The following is a 20904-nucleotide window of genomic DNA, read 5'->3' as shown; positions in this document are numbered from 1 at the left end:
CGCTCCAATCGTCTTTCTCTTTATTTTCTAATTCTTGTTCTTTGCAAATCTCTTGCTGATAACGACAGAATAACACAGCACAGATTCTTGAAAGAAAGTGGAGTATGTCTGAGAAAAAAAAAAAAACAATTTTTGCTATTTGGAAAAAGAAAATTAGATTTTTTTCGTTAATAAATTATAACTTTTAGTGAGTGTATACAGTACATAATATTATGAAATATCTATATAAGACGCTCTAAAATGTGACTTTACAAAATTTTCAACTTTTTACAAATTAACAACGAAATGCACATCCAGCTTTGGGAACTCCCCTATTATAAAGCAGGAGAAGCGATCAAAAAGTTTCTGTTCGAAGGCTGTATAATCCAGAAACGGTATGCTAACCAGGTGAACCCAGCGTGAGCTCTGAGGCAATCATCCTTTCTGTGCACCAGACGGAAGATACCGTTTGGTAAAACACTGTGTGACGAAGTCCGTAGCTGCCCATTGCACATCCCGGTCTGAGAAGAATCATTAACTCTTCAAGATCTTTTTAGAGGCCGAGATCAGGATTATGAGGCAGGTGTTCGAGTCTCTCCCACTTGTTTGTACTGGGCAGAGCTGGCCTCCCGTATCGACTGGCGTCTCGTATCGAACCCCGACAGGCAGGGAAGTTGGAGCACAATTCCAGAATGGTGGTTTTCGACAGACTTGCTGCCCCATACATATTCTTCATTCTCTGACGAAGAGAATGACTGCACGCTGGTTCTGTTTGGACGCGTTTGGTAATAACGTTGCCATAGCTCACTCTGCTGCATTTACTGCACACGCATCAGAAATACACGAATTCCTCAGAAGTCCCTTGCCTACGGATCAGTGCTTGTGTAAGGACATCGGAGTCGCGTCACACTGCAAGTACACTGCAGCCGCACCATCAAACGGAAATGTTTTGATCGCCCCATTGGATATTGGTTGAGTTTTCTATGAACGTACGTTATCAGAATTCGAACAGTGAACCACACTGCACCATTGCAGTTGTATGAGCAGCTCCATGACGCCTTCACGATTAATAAACGAACCTGTGAACATCCTATCGGTTAAATATTTTGTATCTGTCTGACTTGCTTAGGACCCCAGACTCAGGAAGAGCACGCAAGTATTGGTTGAACACAAGTTTTGCAAGCTAATTCCTTCGTAAGTCTGGACCAGTAGAAATGGGTGGCATCTGAGCTGTGGTGCCAAAGAAGAATTCTGAAATAAGTGTTAAGAAGAGTAGGCGAGGGAGAAAGTTTCTACAAGACCCTTGGTTGTCCATTTGCTACAGCATCCAGGAATAACTGACCTGGGGCTGGAAGGAGAAGCAGGGTGGATTTGAGAGATGTACAGATTATATGGTGTGGACACTTCAGCATAAGCACCATAATTATCTACCTGTTTCCCTAAACAGATGTGGACATTTGTGTCAGACTTCTGCAGATAAGCCACTGGTATGTTTCCAAGAAGTTGGCTAATTCGATCCTCCAATTCATCGAGAGTTTTTGGTTTCGCGTGATAAACTTCTTCTCTCGCCCCAGCTCCAAAGAAAGAAATCAAGATGGCCACAATGTCCCGACTTATGTTCTCGAAAATCGGCGTTGAGCCACAGATGGACAGGTATGCAGAATGAGGCAGGGCCCCATCTTCCATGAAGAGTAAGTCATTGCAAATTCTCCCATGTGGGTACAACACCGTGAATATAATTTTCAACCATATCAACATAGCGTGTTGCATTCATTGTGTCCCAAATGAGATATGGTCCCGCAACATCCATGGACGACATGCTGCGTCACAAAGTGGCCTTTGTGGGATGATGGCTTTTTCAACAACCACACTGGGACCCTCTTTTGCCCAATAACAACAATTCTGTCGGTTAACAAACCCCACAACATGAAACACAGCTTTATATGATCACACGATAGTACTGAAAATATTGGACCAGTCAGCATTCCAAGCGAGCATCATTTCCCCATATTCAAGATTAGATTTACTTTCATTCCAATTGATCTGTAGTGAGGAGGTCCTCCTGGATGTAAAACATGTCAGAATAGTACATGATAATACATGATAAATATTTACAACTAAAACAAATATGCTAATGTACCTTACACAGGTCCCAAGTGGAATAATCGTCATTTTTTATGAACACACACACACACACACACACACACACACACACACACACACACACACACACACACATATATATATATATATATATATATATATATATATATATATATATATATATATAAAATCAGTTGGCTCTACTGAGAAATTCATCAATGGAGTAATGGAGTAGAAGGAGCTGGCCACCAATAAATCCTGTAGGCTCCTCTTAAATTGAATGTCATTGGTTGTTAAGCTTTTTATGGCTACTGGCAACTTATTGAAAATGTGTGTTCCTGAATCATGCACACCTTTTTGTGAAAGACAAAGTGACTTTAAATTCTTGTGTAGATTATTCTTATTTCTAGTACTGATTCCACGAACTGAGCTGTTGGTTTGAAAACGTGATATATTTTTAATGACAAATTTCATTAAGGAATAAATATATTGGGAAGCAGTAGTTAGAGTCCCTAGTTCCCTAAACAGGCCTCTGCAGGATGTTCTTGAGTTCTCACCACGTATAACTCTTATTGCACGTTTTTGTGCCCAGAAAAATTGAGCTTGTCTTGATGAATTACCCCATTTTCATTTTTATATCCCCTATGTCTGACAGAATTCGCATGTCAAATAGAGGCTTGTTGAGACACTTCAGCAGTTCTATGGTGTGCTCCTCCCAGTTGAATTTAATATCTAGCTGTAATCCCAAGAATTTAACACTGTTCAATACTTCTAAAATTGTCATCGTATGTTACGCATATACTCATGGGACACTCCTTACAAGTTCTGAACTGCATGTAGTATGTTTTTTTCAATTTTTACTGACAAAGGATTGGCTACAAACCAGTGATTAATGTCCACTAATATTTTATTAGCCGATCTTGCTAAGACTACACTTGATTTGCTATTTATTGTAATATTTTTATCATTGGAAAACAAAACATACTTGGCATCTGTTAATGTTACTGATGAAAGGTTTTCAGCCTTTTGGCGATAATTCTGGCAGTAATGTGGTTTCCACAACCAGAGTTCAACTCTTTCCTCAGAATACTTCGGATTATGAGTAAAGTTAAACCAATTTCACAAGATGTCCATCTTTGTGATTTCTGAGGACTTTGTGTCAACACTTCCTGAATCACTTGCACACTGTTCTCTGTTTTGGATACTGAGAGTCCACCACTTCTCCTAACATTTGACACAGAACCTGTGTCCAATACCTACAAGTGATAGTTTCTTACGATCTTTGCATCTACTGAGGAATAACGTCCTTTCATACTTCACCACCATCTCTGTACTTGTACCACTGATCACCGTACTTTGTACTGCAATGCCAGCTGAGCTCACTCGTGCAAGATTAGACACTCCACCACAGTCCAGCACTGATGACTTCAAAGATATAAATGAGGCATCTGTCATATACGTATATATAAATCAGAGCGTACACATATGTATACGTCTGGGTCTCCTCTCAAACCTCTTTATCGATTTCAGCCAAATCTGACACAGAAATAGCAGACCTGCTAAGGTAACAGCACTGTGGGGCTTATACCCTCCTTGCTGCAATAGAACTGAGCTATTGGCAAATACATCAAATATATGTTTATTCGAGCCTCTGCCATATAGGCTGCCCTGCACAACAGACATGTTGTATGGAAATGGTGTTGGTCTGCCTTATCAAGCTGATGTGTAGTCTATTCTGCACGTCAAATGAGTTGTGGGAGTAGTGTTGGCCTACTTCTCACATCCATACATCACAACTGGAAAGACCATAGCCCTCACAATACCGATCTATGTTGCTAGCGTTATATCTCTGGACCTTATAACCTTGTCAAGGTTTGACATCGCCTGTCTACCGAGCAACAGGAGTCTTCGGATTTCATGGCTGCAGTCGCCATCAGCAGAGATCTGGGAACCGAGATAACTGAATGTGGTCACTACCTCCGTGGTTTCTCCTGCTATATCCCATTAATTGGTAGGTGTAGTCGCCATAATTTTCGTTTTCTTCACATCAAGCCTAAGACCGGCCTTTTCACTTTCGTCTTTCACCTTCACCAAGGGTGTTCTCAACTCTTCTTCACTTCCTGCCAACAGGATCGTATCATCCGGGTACCTGAGATCGTTTACATTTATTCCAGCTATTTTAATTCCTGTTTCTCCTTCATCCATACTCGCATTCCTCATAACATGTTCTGCATACAGATTGAATGAGTACGGTGACAGTACCTTGCTGGACCCCTTTCTGAATCTTTATCCCTTTCGTCGTTCCACACATAGTTCTGACCGTGGCTTCTTGGTCAAGGTATAAAGTCCGTATCAGATGAATGAGGTGATCTGGTACACCCATGTTTCTCAGTAGGTTCCATAATTTGTTGTGATCGAAGCAGTCAAAGGCTTTGGCGTAGTCAATAAAGCAGAGGTACACATCTCTCTGGCATTCTCTTGCTTTTTCCATAATACACCGAATCTTAGCAATTTGATGTCTAGTTCCTCTTCCTTTTCTAATTCCAGCTTGTTCTTCTAGGAGATCTCCATCTAGATATTGGCAAAGTTTATTTTGTAAGATTTTTACTCTAGTTCCTCTTCCTTTCCTAAATCCAGCTTGTTCTTCAGGCAGCTCTCGATCTAGATTTAGGTGAAGTTTATTTTGTAAGATTTTTAACATGACTTTGCTAGCATGTGAGATAAGTGCGATTGTTCGGTAGTCTGAGCAGTCTTTAGAACTTCTCTTCTTTGGAATGGGGATGAATACTGATCTTTTCCAGTCTTCTGGCCACTGCTACGTGATCCATATTTTTTTTACATATTGAGTGCAGCACTTTCATTGCATCCTTTCCAGTGACTTTAAACAATTCTGCTGGTATTTCATCACGTCCACTAGTTTTGTTATCAGCCATATTTTCAAGGGCGCACTGGATTTCGCTCTCCAAAATATCTGGCCCTAGTTCTAAATTAACATGAACGTCAGGCGGTGTTACCGACAGCTATTTCCGGCCAGTCCCCGAGGGTCCCGGTTTCGACACCCGGTCTGCACATTTCCTGAAAGTATTCCGAACCACCGACGGTTCTGTGCCCGGTTCAGTCCTACGTCACTGAGCTGTCAAGGCGACTTGCACCAGCAAAGTCGCCTCCTGCCAACAGCTGCCGCTGTCTCGGTGTGCCGCTACGAACCAAACTCCCTTGCCACTGGGCTTGTCCACCACGTGGGCTGCTACCATCACACTACCGCACGGATGGCGGCAGTTAGCCCAGAATGTTCCTGTCGAGTTATTATTCCCTACTCAACACATGCTGCAGTACTGGAGAACTTAAGTGGTGATCAGAGGGATGGCTCTGTTAGGAAGAAATCTGTGGAGAGCAGTCACTGACTGCTGGCCCCTGTTCTGATTGGGCAAGAGTGGGAATTCTCCTACATATCAGTCAGCAGGCTTGAAAATTGTGTAATGTACTGCTCGAAGTGGTTGCTCAAATAAAATGACAAATAGAAATGTAGACAGCTCAAGTTGTTTTGATTTATACTTATCAGCAAGGTTCCGCAACCATCTGTACAAAGATGGACTTGGATCATACAACAGATTCCCACACAGTCAACTCTGCACTCAGCACTGGCCGGCCTTAAGGATTGGAAAAGATGGAATGCCACATCAAAGGAGTTGAAAGGCTGATAACTTAGAGACGAAGCAAGTAACGATGGTCATTATCCTTCGATCTATGAGCATACGGCGAAACGGTCAGTCGCACAGTTTGCGAGCAGATGGCAGAGAGTGAGTGTCGTGCTGCCGCAGCCCGTGCGGACCGACCTTTCTTGTAGGAGATGGTGTCGAAGATCTGCGAGATCTCGTTGGGGTTCTTGAGCTTGACGGAGAGTGCGTGCGACGTCTCCAAGGCGTCGAACTTGAGTACGGTCAGCATGTTGGCGAGCGCGTCCGCCTCCAGCGTCTTCCAGTTCGGGTGCGCCTGTGGACACAAAGTCCGCCATCTCAATAAACAGCAGAGGTGTGGCAAACAGGTCAGCTCATTCAGCTCATTTCCAGATGCAGAGAACTAAACGGCGTCGCTGTGTGGGCCAGTATGTACACGGTGATTTAGCTGCCCCTGCCGATGTCGTTTTATGCAACCCACAATGTTACATCTGGCCGACAAACACCGCGGGCTAGATTTTCGTTTTCTCCCAAACGATGCGCGCAAATTACTAGTCCTACATAAAAAATAGGATATTTTTCTAGGAAATTTAATGTAGCTAAATTCTGTAGTGGAGTATGTTTTCGGAATAGTCCACGGATTTCGAGGTATTCCAGGAAGACGCACGAAAGTGGCCTCGAAATGCTCACCCTTCTTCAGTCAAGACTTCTAGTATGTTGCTTGTGCCACTGCCTCCAGCACACTACAAAAATTTCGGAACACATGAACTGTTCTCGATATTGGACGTATTCTGATCCCTTTTGATTGGGCTGTTACGCCATCAGCATAGTCAGCCTTTCATTTATACACTCCTGGAAACGGAAAAAAGAACACATTGACACCGGTGTGTCAGACCCACCATACTTGCTCCGGACACTGCGAGAGGGCTGTACAAGCAATGATCACACGCACGGCACAGCGGACACACCAGGAACCGCGGTGTTGGCCGTCGAATGGCGCTAGCTGCGCAGCATTTGTGCACCGCCGCCGTCAGTGTCAGCCAGTTTGCCGTGGCATACGGAGCTCCATCGCAGTCTTTAACACTGGTAGCATGCCGCGACAGCGTGGACGTGAACCGTATGTGCAGTTGACGGACTTTGAGCGAGGGCGTATAGTGGGCATGCGGGAGGCCTGGTGGACGTACCGCCGAATTGCTCAACACGTGGGGCGTGAGGTCTCCACAGTACATCGATGGTGTCGCCAGTGGTCGGCGGAAGGTGCACGTGCCCGTCGACCTGGGACTGGACCGCAGCGACGCACGGATGCACGCCAAGACCGTAGGATCCTACCCAGTGCCGTAGGGGACCGCACCGCCACTTCCCAGCAAATTAGGGACACTGTTGCTCCTGGGGTATCGGCGAGGACCATTCGCAACCGTCTCCATGAAGCTGGGCTACGGTCCCGCACACCGTTAGGCCGTCTTCCGCTCACGCCCCAACATCGTGCAGCCCGCCTCCAGTGGTGTCGCGACAGGCGTGAATGGAGGGACGAATGGAGACGTGTCGTCTTCAGTGATGAGAGTCGCTTCTGCCTTGGTGCCAATGATGGTCGTATGCGTGTTTGTCGCTGTGCAGGTGAGCGCCACAATCAGGACTGCATACGACTGAGGCACACAGGACCAACACCCGGCATCATGGTGTGGGGAGCGATCTCCTACACTGGCCATACACCTCTGGCGATCGTCGAGGGGACACTAAATAGTGCACGGTACATCCAAACCGTCATCGAACCCATCGTTCTACCATTCCTAGACCGGCAAGGGAACTTGCTGTTCCAACAGGACAATGCACGTCCGCATGTATCCCGTGCCACCCAACGTGGTCTAGAAGGTGTAAGTCAACTACCCTGGCCAGCAAGATCTCCGGATGTGTCCCCCATTGAGCATGTTTGGGACTGGATGAAGCGTCGTCTCACGCGGTCTGCACGTCCAGCAAGAACGCTGGTCCAACTGAGGCGCCAGGTGGAAATGGCATGGCAAGCCGTTCTACAGGACTACATCCAGCATCTCTACGATCGTCTCCATGGGAGAATAGCAGCCTGCATTGCTGCGAAAGGTGGATATACACTGTACTAGTGCCGACATTGTGCACGCTCTGTTGCCTGTGTCTATGTGCCTGTGGTTCTGTCAGTGTGATCATGTGATGTATCTGACCCCAGGAATGTGCCAATAAAGTTTTCCCTTCCTGGGACAATGAATTCACGGTGTTCTTATTTCAATTTCCAGGAGTGTATTAACAATACGACTTTCGTAAAAGTTACTTTAAAACTAATTTTGCTGCCAATCAAATTCAAACTTAAGCCTTATAAGTACAGCAGTTTCGTAGTCAGGGGGCGTGACGAATATAACGATATAATTACTTACTTTATGCTGATAAAATTCACAAGACTGCTACGGAAAATTTACAGAGACGTCAATTTTACAGTCGACTAAAGCGATGGAGTAATAAAACAAAAATGTGTCCCAGGAATAAAATTAACTATACCGAATTTCCTACAAAAACATTTCATACTTTTTTTCTGTAGCACTAATAGTTTACACACAGCGACCGAGAGAATATGAAAATCTCACACGTGATTTTTCAAGGCCAGATATGACATTGAAAGCTGCATAAAACATTGGTAGTAGCAGCTCAATCAGCCTACATAAGGGACAGTCAAATTAGAACAGGACAGGAGGAAGAAGTAAGTACACTGTTCATTATTTCGAAACCAACCGCCACAACTGTTAACAAATTTACCCCAGTGCTGCACAAGTCGGCCTCTGCCTACAGAACCATTGGTAAGAGCAGCTCAATCAGCCTACATATGGGGCAGTCAAATTAGAACAGGACAGGCGGAAGAAGTAAGTACACTGTTCATTATTTCGAAACCAACCGCCACAACTGTTAACAAATTTACCCCAGTGCTGCACAAGTCGGCCACTGCCTACAGAACCATTGGTAGAAGCAGCTCAATCAGCCTACATAAGGGGCAGTCAAATTAGAACAGGACAGGCGGAAGAAGTAAGTACACTGTTCATTATTTCGAAACCAACCGCCACAACTGTTAACAAATTTACCCCAGTGCTGCACAAGTCGGCCACTGCCTACAGAACCATTGGTAGAAGCAGCACAATCAGCCTACATAAGGGGCAGTCAAATTAGAACAGGACAGGCGGAAGAAGTAAGTACACTGTTCATTATTTCGAAACCAACCGCCACAACTGTTAACAAATTTACCCCAGTGCTGCACAAGTCGGCCACTGCCTACAGAACCATTGGTAGAAGCAGCTCAATCAGCCTACATAAGGGGCAGTCAGATTAGAACAGGACAGGTGGAAGAAGTAAGTACACTGTTCATTATTTCGAAACCAACCGCCACAACTGTTAACAAATTTACCCCAGTGCTGCACAAGTAGGCCACTGCCTACAGAACCATTGGTAGAAGCAGCTCAATCAGCCTACATAAGGGGCAGTCAAATTAGAGCAGGACAGGCGGAAGAAGTAAGTACACTGTTCCTTATTTCGAAACCAACCGCCACAACTGTTAACAAATTTACCCCAGTGCTGCACAAGTCGGCCACTGCCTACAGAACCATTGGTAGAAGCAGCTCAATCAGCCTACATAAGGGGCAGTCAAATTAGAACAGGACAGGCGGAAGAAGTAAGTACACTGTTCATTATTTCGAAACCAACCGCCACAACTGTTAACAAATTTACCCCAGTGCTGCACAAGTTGGCCACTGCCTGCAGAACCATTGGTAGAAGCAGCTCAATCAGCCTACATAAGGGGCAGTCGAATTAGAACAGGACAGGCGGAAGAAGTATGTACACTGTTCATTATTTCGAAACCAACCGCCACAACTGTTAACAAATTTACCCCAGTGCTGCACAAGTCGGCCACTGCCTACAGAACCATTGTTAGAAGCAGCTCAATCAGCCTACATAAGGGGCAATCAAATTAGAACAGGACAGGCGGAAGAAGTAAGTACACTGTTCATTATTTCGAAACCAACCGCCACGACTGTTAACAAATTTACCCCAGTGCTGCACAAGTCGGCCACTGCCTACAGAACCATTGGTAGAAGCAGCTCAATCAGCCTACATAAGGGGCAGTCAAATTAGAACAGGACAGGCGGAAGAAGTAAGTACACTGTTCATTATTTCGAAACCAACCGCCACAACTGTTAACAAATTTACACCAGTGCTGCACAAGTCGGCCACTGCCTACAGAACCATTGGTAGAAGCAGCTCAATCAGCCTACATAAGGGGCAGTCAAATTAGAACAGGACAGGCGGAAGAAGTAAGTACACTGTTCATTATTTCGAAACCAACCGCCACAACTGTTAACAAATTTACCCCAGTGCTGCACAAGTCGGCCACTGCCTACAGAACCATTGGTAGAAGCAGCTCAATCAGCCTACATAAGGGGCAGTCAAATTAGAACAGGACAGGCGGAAGAAGTAAGTACACTGTTCATGATTTCGAAACCAACCGCCACAACTGTTAACAAATTTACCTCAGTGCTGCACAAGTCGGCCACTGCCTACAGAACCATTGGTAGAAGCAGCTCAATCAGCCTACATAAGGGGCAGTCAAATTAGAACAGGACAGGCGGAAGAAGTAAGTACACTGTTCATTATTTCGAAACCAACCGCCACGACTGTTAACAAATTTACCCCAGTGCTGCACAAGTCGGCCACTGCCTACAGAACCATTGGTAGAAGCAGCTCAATCAGCCTACATAAGGGGCAGTCAAATTAGAACAGGACAGGCGGAAGAAGTAAGTACACTGTTCATTATTTCGAAACCAACCGCCACAACTGTTAACAAATTTACCCCAGTGCTGCACAAGTCGGCCACTGCCTACAGAACCATTGGTAGAAGCAGCTCAATCAGCCTACATAAGGGGCAGTCAAATTAGAACAGGACAGGCGGAAGAAGTAAGTACACTGTTCATTATTTCGAAACCAACCGCCACAACTGTTAACAAATTTACCCCAGTGCTGCACAAGTCGGCCACTGCCTACAGAACCATTGGTAGAAGCAGCTCAATCAGCCTACATAAGGGGCAGTCAAATTAGAACAGGACAGGCGGAAGAAGTAAGTACACTGTTCATTATTTCGAAACCAACCGCCAAAACTGTTAACAAATTTACCCCAGTGCTGCACAAGTCGGGCACTGCCTACAGAACCATTGGTAGAAGCAGCTCAATCAGCCTACATAAGGGGCAGTCAAATTAGAACAGGACATGCCGAAGAAGTTCATTATTTCGAAACCAACCGCCACGACTGTTAACAAATTTACCCCAGTGCTGCACAAGTCGGCCACTGCCTACAGAACTATTGGTAGAAGCAGCTCAATCAGCCTACATACATGGGGCAGTCAAATTAGAACAGGACAGGCGGAAGAAGTAAGTACACTGTTCATTATTTCGAAACCAACCGCCACAACTGTTAACAAATTTCCCCCTGTGCTGCACAAGTCGGCCACTGCCTACAGAACCATTGGTAGAAGCAGCTCAATCAGCCTACATAAGGGGCAGTCAAATTAGAACAGGACAGGCGGAAGAAGTAAGTACACTGTTCATTATTTCGAAACCAACCGCCACAACTGTTAACAAATTTACCCCAGTGCTGCACAAGTCGCCCACTGCCTACAGAACCATTGGTAGAAGCAGCTCAATCAGCCTACATAAAGGGCAGTCAAATTAGAACAGGACAGGCGGAAGAAGTAAGTACACTATTCATTATTTCGAAACCAACCGCCACGACTGTTAACAAATTTACCCCAGTGGTGCACAAGTCGGCCACTGCCTACAGAACCATTGGTAGAAGCAGCTCAATCAGCCTACATATGGGGCAGTCAAATTAGAACAGGACAGGCGGAAGAAGTAAGTACACTGTTCATTATTTCGAAACCAACCGCCACAACTGTTAACAAATTTACCCCAGTGCTGCACAAGTCGGCCACTGCCTACAGAACCATTGGTAGAAGCAGCTCAATCAGCCTACATAAGGGGCAGTCAAATTAGAACAGGACAGGCGGAAGAAGTAAGTACACTGTTCACTATTTCGAAACCAACCGCCACAACTGTTAACAAATTTACCCCAGTGCTGCACAAGTCGGCCACTGCCTACAGAACCATTGGTAGAAGCAGCTCAATCAGCCTACATAAGGGGCAGTCAGATTAGAACAGGACAGGTGGAAGAAGTAAGTACACTGTTCATTATTTCGAAACCAACCGCCACAACTGTTAACAAATTTACCCCAGTGCTGCACAAGTCGGCCACTGCCTACAGAACCATAGGTAGAAGCAGCTCAATCAGCCTACATAAGAGGCAGTCAAATTAGAACAGGACAGGCGGAAGAAGTAAGTACACTGTTCATTATTTCGAAACCAACCGCCACAACTGTTAACAAATTTACCCCAGTGCTGCACAAGTTGGCCACTGCCTGCAGAACCATTGGTAGAAGCAGCTCAATCAGCCTACATAAGGGGCAGTCAAATTAGAACAGGACAGGCGGAAGAAGTAAGTACACTGTTCATTATTTCGAAACCAACCGCCACAACTGTTAACAAATTTACCCCAGTGCTGCACAAGTCGGCCACTGCCTACAGAACCATAGGTAGAAGCAGCTCAATCAGCCTACATAAGAGGCAGTCAAATTAGAACAGGACAGGCGGAAGAAGTAAGTACACTGTTCATTATTTCGAAACCAACCGCCACAACTGTTAACAAATTTACCCCAGTGCTGCACAAGTCGGCCACTGCCTACAGAACCATTGGTAGAAGCAGCTCAATCAGCCTACATAAGGGGCAGTCAAATTAGAACAGGACAGGCGGAAGAAGTAAGTACACTATTCATTATTTCGAAACCAACCGCCACGACTGTTAACAAATTTACCCCAGTGCTGCACAAGTCGGCCACTGCCTACAGAACCATTGGTAGAAGCAGCTCAATCAGCCTACATAAGGGGCAGTCAGATTAGAACAGGACAGGTGGAAGAAGTAAGTACACTGTTCATTATTTCGAAACCAACCGCCACAACTGTTAACAAATTTACCCCAGTGCTGCACAAGTCGGCCACTGCCTACAGAACCATAGGTAGAAGCAGCTCAATCAGCCTACATAAGAGGCAGTCAAATTAGAACAGGACAGGCGGAAGAAGTAAGTACACTGTTCATTATTTCGAAACCAACCGCCACAACTGTTAACAAATTTACCCCAGTGCTGCACAAGTTGGCCACTGCCTGCAGAACCATTGGTAGAAGCAGCTCAATCAGCCTACATAAGGGGCAGTCAAATTAGAACAGGACAGGCGGAAGAAGTAAGTACACTGTTCACTATTTCGAAACCAACCGCCACAACTGTTAACAAATTTACCCCAGTGCTGCACAAGTCGGCCACTGCCTACAGAACCATTGGTAGAAGCAGCTCAATCAGCCTACATAAGGGGCAGTCAAATTAGAACAGGACAGGCGGAAGAAGTAAGTACACTATTCATTATTTCGAAACCAACCGCCACGACTGTTAACAAATTTACCCCAGTGCTGCACAAGTCGGCCACTGCCTACAGAACCATTGGTAGAAGCAGCTCAATCAGCCTACATAAGGGGCAGTCAGATTAGAACAGGACAGGTGGAAGAAGTAAGTACACTGTTCATTATTTCGAAACCAACCGCCACAACTGTTAACAAATTTACCCCAGTGCTGCACAAGTAGGCCACTGCCTACAGAACCATTGGTAGAAGCAGCTCAATCAGCCTACATAAGGGGCAGTCAAATTAGAACAGGACAGGCGGAAGAAGTAAGTACACTGTTCCTTATTTCGAAACCAACCGCCACAACTGTTAACAAATTTACCCCAGTGCTGCACAAGTCGGCCACTGCCTACAGAACCATTGGTAGAAGCAGCTCAATCAGCCTACATAAGAGGCAGTCAAATTAGAACAGGACAGGCGGAAGAAGTAAGTACACTGTTCATTATTTCGAAACCAACCGCCACAACTGTTAACAACTTTACCCCAGTGCTGCACAAGTTGGCCACTGCCTGCAGAACCATTGGTAGAAGCAGCTCAATCAGCCTACATAAGGGGCAGTCAAATTAGAACAGGACAGGCGGAAGAAGTAAGTACACTGTTCATTATTTCGAAACCAACCGCCACAACTGTTAACAAATTTACCCCAGTGCTGCACAAGTCGCCCACTGCCTACAGAACCATTGGTAGAAGCAGCTCAATCAGCCTACATAAGGGGCAGTCAAGTTAGAACAGGACAGGCGGAAGAAGTAAGTACACTGTTCATTATTTCGAAACCAACCGCCACAACTGTTAACAAATTTACCCCAGTGCTGCACAAGTCGGCCACTGCCTACAGAACCATTGTTAGAAGCAGCTCAATCAGCCTACATAAGGGGCAGTCAAATTAGAACAGGACAGGCGGAAGAAGTAAGTACACTGTTCATTATTTCGAAACCAACCGCCACAACTGTTAACAAATTTACCCCAGTGGTGCACAAGTCGGCCACTGCCTACAGAACCATTGGTAGAAGCAGCTCAATCAGCCTACATAAGGGGCAGTCAAATTAGAACAGGACAGGCGGAAGAATTAAGTACACTGTTCATTATTTCGAAACCAACCGCCACAACTGTTAACAAATTTACCTCAGTGCTGCACAAGTCGGCCACTGCCTACAGAACCATTGGTAGAAGCAGCTCAATCAGCCTACATAAGGGGCAGTCAAATTAGAACAGGACAGGCGGAAGAAGTAAGTACACTGTTCATTATTTCGAAACCAACCGCCACGACTGTTAACAAATTTACCCCAGTGCTGCACAAGTCGGCCACTGCCTACAGAACCATTGGTAGAAGCAGCTCAATCAGCCTACATAAGGGGCAGTCAAATTAGAACAGGACAGGCGGAAGAAGTAAGTACACTGTTCATTATTTCGAAACCAACCGCCACAACTGTTAACAAATTTACCCCAGTGCTGCACAAGTCGGCCACTGCCTACAGAACCATTGGTAGAAGCAGCTCAATCAGCCTACATAAGGGGCAGTCAAATTAGAACAGGACAGGCGGAAGAAGTAAGTACACTGTTCATTATTTCGAAACCAACCGCCACAACTGTTAACAAATTTACCCCAGTGCTGCACAAGTCGGCCACTGCCTACAGAACCATTGGTAGAAGCAGCTCAATCAGCCTACATAAGGGGCAGTCAAATTAGAACAGGACAGGCGGAAGAAGTATGTACACTGTTCATTATTTCGAAACCAACCGCCAAAACTGTTAACAAATTTACCCCAGTGCTGCACAAGTCGGCCACTGCCTACAGAACCATTGGTAGAAGCAGCTCAATCAGCCTACATAAGGGGCAGTCAAATTAGAACAGGACATGCCGAAGAAGTAAGTACACTGTTCATTATTTCGAAACCAACCGCCACGACTGTTAACAAATTTACCCCAGTGCTGCACAAGTCGGCCACTGCCTACAGAACTATTGGTAGAAGCAGCTCAATCAGCCTACATATGGGGCAGTCAAATTAGAACAGGACAGGCGGAAGAAGTAAGTACACTGTTCATTATTTCGAAACCAACCGCCACAACTGTTAACAAATTTCCCCCTGTGCTGCACAAGTCGGCCACTGCCTACAGAACCATTGGTAGAAGCAGCTCAATCAGCCTACATAAGGGGCAGTCAAATTAGAACAGGACAGGCGGAAGAAGTAAGTACACTGTTCATTATTTCGAAACCAACCGCCACAACTGTTAACAAATTTACCCGAGTGCTGCACAAGTCGGCCACTGCCTACAGAACCATTGGTAGAAGCAGCTCAATCAGCCTACATAAAGGGCAGTCAAATTAGAACAGGACAGGCGGAAGAAGTAAGTACACTATTCATTATTTCGAAACCAACCGCCACGACTGTTAACAAATTTACCCCAGTGGTGCAGAAGTCGGCCACTGCCTACAGAACCATTGGTAGAAGCAGCTCAATCAGCCTACATATGGGGCAGTCAAATTAGAACAGGACAGGCGGAAGAAGTAAGTACACTGTTCATTATTTCGAAACCAACCGCCACAACTGTTAACAAATTTACCCCAGTGCTGCACAAGTCTGCCACTGCCTACAGAACCATTGGTAGATGCAGCTCAATCAGCCTACATAAGGGGCAGTCAAATTAGAACAGGACAGGCGGAAGAAGTAAGTACACTGTTCATTATTTCGAAACCAACCGCCAAAACTGTTAACAAATTTACCCCAGTGCTGCACAAGTCGGCCACTGCCTACAGAACCATTGGTAGAAGCAGCTCAATCAGCCTACATAAGGGGCAGTCAAATTAGAACAGGACAGGCGGAAGAATTAAGTACACTGTTCATTATTTAGAAACCAACCGCCACAACTGTTAACAAATTTACCCCAGTGCTGCACAAGTCGGCCACTGCCTACAGAACCATTGGTAGAAGCAGCTCAATCAGCCTACATAAGGGGCAGTCAAATTAGAACAGGACAGGCGGAAGAAGTAAGTACACTATTCATTATTTCGAAACCAACCGCCACAACTGTTAACAAATTTACCCCAGTGCTGCACAAGTCGGCCACTGCCTACAGAACCATTGGTAGAAGCAGCTCAATCAGCCTACATAAGGGGCAGTCAAATTAGAACAGGACAGGCGGAAGAAGTAAGTACACTGTTCATTATTTCGAAACCAACCGCCACAACTGTTAACAAATTTACCCCAGTGCTGCACAAGTCGGCCACTGCCTACAGAACCATTGGTAGAAGCAGCTCAATCAGCCTACATAAGGGGCAGTCAAATTAGAACAGGACAGGCAGAAGAAGTAAGTACACTGTTCATTATTTCGAAACCAACCGCCACAACTGTTAACAAATTTACCCCAGTGCTGCACAAGTCGGCCACTGCCTACAGAACCATTGGTAGAAGCAGCTCAATCAGCCTACATAAGGGGCAGTCAGATTAGTACAGGACAGGCGGAAGAAGTAAGTACACTGTTCATTATTTCGAAACCAACCGCCACAACTGTTAACAAATTTACCCCAGTGCTGCACAAGTCGGCCACTGCCTACAGAACCATTGTTAGAAGCAGCTCAATCAGCCTACATAAGGGGCAGTCAAATTAGAACAGGACAGGCGGAAGAAGTAAGTACACTGTTCATTATTTCGAAACCAACCGCCACAACTGTTAACAAATTTACCCCAGTGCTGCACAAGTCGGCCACTGCCTGCAGAACCATTGGTAGAAGCAGCTCAATCAGCCTACATAAGGGGCAGTCAAATTAGAACAGGACAGGCGGAAGAAGTAAGTACACTGTTCATTATTTCGAAACCAACCACCAAAACCGTTTACAAATTTACCCCAGTGCTGCACAAGTCGGCCACTGCCTACAGAACCATTGGTAGAAGCAGCTCAATCAGCCTACATAAGGGGCAGTCAAATTAGAACAGGACAGGTGGAAGAAGTAAGTACACTGTTCATTATTTCGAAACCAACCGCCACGACTGTTAACAAATTTACCCCAGTGGTGCACAAGTCGGCCACTGCCTACAGAACCATTGGTAGAAGCAGCTCAATCAGCCTACATATGGGGCAGTCAAATTAGAACAGGACAGGCGGAAGAAGTAAGTACACTGTTCATTATTTCGAAACCAACCGCCACAACTGTTAACAAATTTACCCCAGTGCTGCACAAGTCGGCCACTGCCTACAGAACCATTGGTAGAAGCAGCTCAATCAGCCTACATATGGGGCAGTCAAATTAGAACAGGACAGGCGGAAGAAGTAAGTACACTGTTCATTATTTCGAAACCAACCGCCACAACTGTTAACAAATTTACCCCAGTGCTGCACAAATCTGCCACTGCCTACAGAACCATTGGTAGATGCAGCTCAATCAGCCTACATAAGGGGCAGTCAAATTAGAACAGGACAGGCGGAAGAAGTAAGTACACTGTTCATTATTTCGAAACCAACCGCCACAACTGTTAACAAATTTACCCCAGTGCTGCACAAGTCGGCCACTGCCTACAGAACCATTGGTAGAAGCAGCTCAATCAGCCTACATAAGGGGCAGTCAAATTAGAACAGGATAGGCGGAAGAATTAAGTACACTGTTCATTATTTCGAAACCAACCGCCACAACTGTTAACAAATTTACACCAGTGTTGCACAAGTCGGCCACTGCCTACAGAACCATTGGTAGAAGCAGCTCAATCAGCCTACATAAGGGGCAGTCAAATTAGAACAGGACAGGCGGAAGAAGTAAGTACACTGTTCATTATTTCGAAACCAACCGCCACAACTGTTAACAAATTTACCCCAGTGCTGCACAAGTCGGCCACTGCCTACAGAACCATTGGTAGAAGCAGCTCAATTAGCCTACATAAGGGGCAGTCAAATTAGAACAGGACAGGCGGAAGAAGTAAGTACACTGTTCATTATTTCGAAACCAACCGCCACAACTGTTAACAAATTTACCCCAGTGCTGCACAAGTCGGCCACTGCCTACAGAACCATTGGTAGAAGCAGCTCAATCAGCCTACATAAGGGGCAGTCAAATTAGAACAGGACAGGCGGAAGAAGTAAGTACACTGTTCATTATTTCGAAACCAACCGTCACGACTGTTAACAAATTTACCCCAGTGCTGCACAAGACGGCCACTGCCTACAGAACCATTGGTAGAAGCAGCTCAATCAGCCTACATAAGGGGCAGTCAGATTAGTACAGGACAGGCGGAAGAAGTAAGTACACTGTTCATTATTTCGAAACCAACCGCCACAACTGTTAACAAATTTACCCCAGTGCTGCACAAGTCGGCCACTGCCTACAGAACCATTGGTAGAAGCAGCACAATCAGCCTACATAAGGGGCAGTCAAATTAGAACAGGACAGGCGGAAGAAGTAAGTACACTGTTCATTATTTCGAAACCAACCGCCACGACTGTTAACAAATTTACCCCAGTGCTGCACAAGTCGGCCACTGCCTACAGAACCATTGGTAGAAGCAGCTCAATCAGCCTACATAAGGGGCAGTCAAATTAGAACAGTATAGGCGGAAGAAGTAAATACACTGTTCATTATTTAGAAACCAACCGCCACAACTGTTAACAAATTTACCCCAGTGCTGCACAAGTCGGCCACTGCCTACAGAACCATTGGTAGAAGCAGCTCAATCAGCCTACATAAGGGGCAGTCAGAGTAGTACAGGACAGGCGGAAGAAGTAAGTACACTGTTCATTATTTCGAAACCAACCGCCACAACTGTTAACAAATTTACCCCAGTGCTGCACAAGTCGGCCACTGCCTACAGAACCATTGTTAGAAGCAGCTCAATCAGCCTACATAAGGGGCAGTCAAATTAGAACAGGACAGGCGGAAGAAGTAAGTACACTGTTCATTATTTCGAAACCAACCGCCACAACTGTTAACAAATTTACCCCAGTGCTGCACAAGTCGGCCACTGCCTACAGAACCATTGGTAGAAGCAGCTCAATCAGCCTACATAAGGGGCAGTCAAATTAGAACAGGACAGGCGGAAGAAGTAAGTACACTGTTCATTATTTCGAAAATAACCACCAAAACTGTTTACAACTTTACCCCAGTGCTGCACAAGTCGGCCACTGCCTACAGAACCATTGGTAGAAGCAGCTCAATCAGCCTACATAAGGGGCAGTCAAATTAGAACAGGACAGGCGGAAGAAGTAAGTACACTGTTCATTATTTCGAAACCAACTGCCACGACTGTTAACAAATTTACCCCAGTGCTGCACAAGTCGGCCACTGCCTACAGAACCATTGGTAGAAGCAGCTCAATCAGCCTACATATGGGGCAGTCAAATTAGAACGGGACAGGCGGAAGAAGTAAGTACACTGTTCATTATTTCGAAACCAACCACCACAACTGTTAACAAATTTACCCCAGTGCTGCACAAGTCGGCCACTGCCTACAGAACCATTGGTAGAAGCAGCTCAATCATCCTACATAAGGGGCAGTCAAATTAGAACAGGACAGGCGGAAGAAGTAAGTACACTGTTCATTATTTCGAAACCAACCGCCACGACTGTTAACAAATTTACCCCAGTGCTGCACAAGTCGGCCACTGCCTACAGAACCATTGGTAGAAGCAGCTCAATCAGCCCACATATGGGGCAGTCAAATTAGAACAGGACAGGCGGAAGAAGTAAGTACACTGTTCATTATTTCGAAACCAACCGCCACAACTGTTAACAAATTTACCCCAGTGCTGCACAAGTCTGCCACTGCCTACAGAACCATTGGTAGATGCAGCTCAATCAGCCTACATAAGGGGCAGTCAAATTAGAACAGGACAGGCGGAAGAAGTAAGTACACTGTTCATTATTTCGAAACCAACCGCCACAACTGTTAACAAATTTACCCCAGTGCTGCACAAGTCGGCCACTGCCTACAGAACCATTGGTAGAAGCAGCTCAATCAGCCTACATAAGGGGCAGTCAAATTAGAACAGGACAGGCGGAAGAATTAAGTACACTGTTCATTATTTCGAAAACCAACCGCCACAACATTTAACAAATTTACACCAGTGTTGCACAAGTCGGCCACTGCCTACAAAACCATTGGTAGAAGCAGCTCAATCAGCCTACATAAGGGGCAGTCAAATTAGAACAGGACAGGCGGAAGAAGTAAGTACACTGTTCATTATTTCGAAACCAACCGCCACAACTGTTAACAAATTTACCCCAGTGCTGCACAAGTCGGCCACTGCCTACAGAACCATTGGTAGAAGCAGCTCAATTAGCCTACATATGGGGCAGTCAAATTAGAACAGGACAGGCGGAAGAAGTAAGTACACTGTTCATTATTTCGAAACCAACCGCCAAAACTGTTAACAAATTTACCCCAGTGCTGCACAAGTCGGCCACTGCCTACAGAACCATTGGTAGAAGCAGCTCAATCAGCCTACATAAGGGGCAGTCAAATTAGAACAGGACAGGCGGAAGAAGTAAGTACACTGTTCATTATTTCGAAACCAACCGGCACAACTGTTAACAAATTTACCCCAGTGCTGCACAAGTCGGCCACTGCCTACAGAACCATTGGTAGAAGCAGCTCA

General features: G+C 45.5%; 1 protein-coding gene across 3 annotated transcripts in view; it reads right to left on the bottom strand.

The window, feature by feature from the left end:
* The window catches only part of LOC126293406 (aminopeptidase Ey-like), a 424028-nt gene that overhangs the window by 106196 nt on the left and 296928 nt on the right, over positions 1 to 20904 (bottom strand). For all 3 annotated transcript variants that reach the window (XM_049986620.1, XM_049986618.1, XM_049986619.1), the window contains exon 7: positions 5919 to 6075. In XM_049986620.1, the coding sequence (XP_049842577.1) occupies positions 5919 to 6075 (157 nt within the window). The remainder of the gene's footprint in view (positions 1 to 5918; positions 6076 to 20904) is intronic.

Source organism: Schistocerca gregaria, chromosome 10 (genome assembly GCF_023897955.1).
Source record: "Schistocerca gregaria isolate iqSchGreg1 chromosome 10, iqSchGreg1.2, whole genome shotgun sequence".
NCBI lineage: Eukaryota > Metazoa > Arthropoda > Insecta > Orthoptera > Acrididae > Schistocerca > Schistocerca gregaria.
This window is presented reverse-complemented; position numbering and strand designations above follow the sequence as displayed.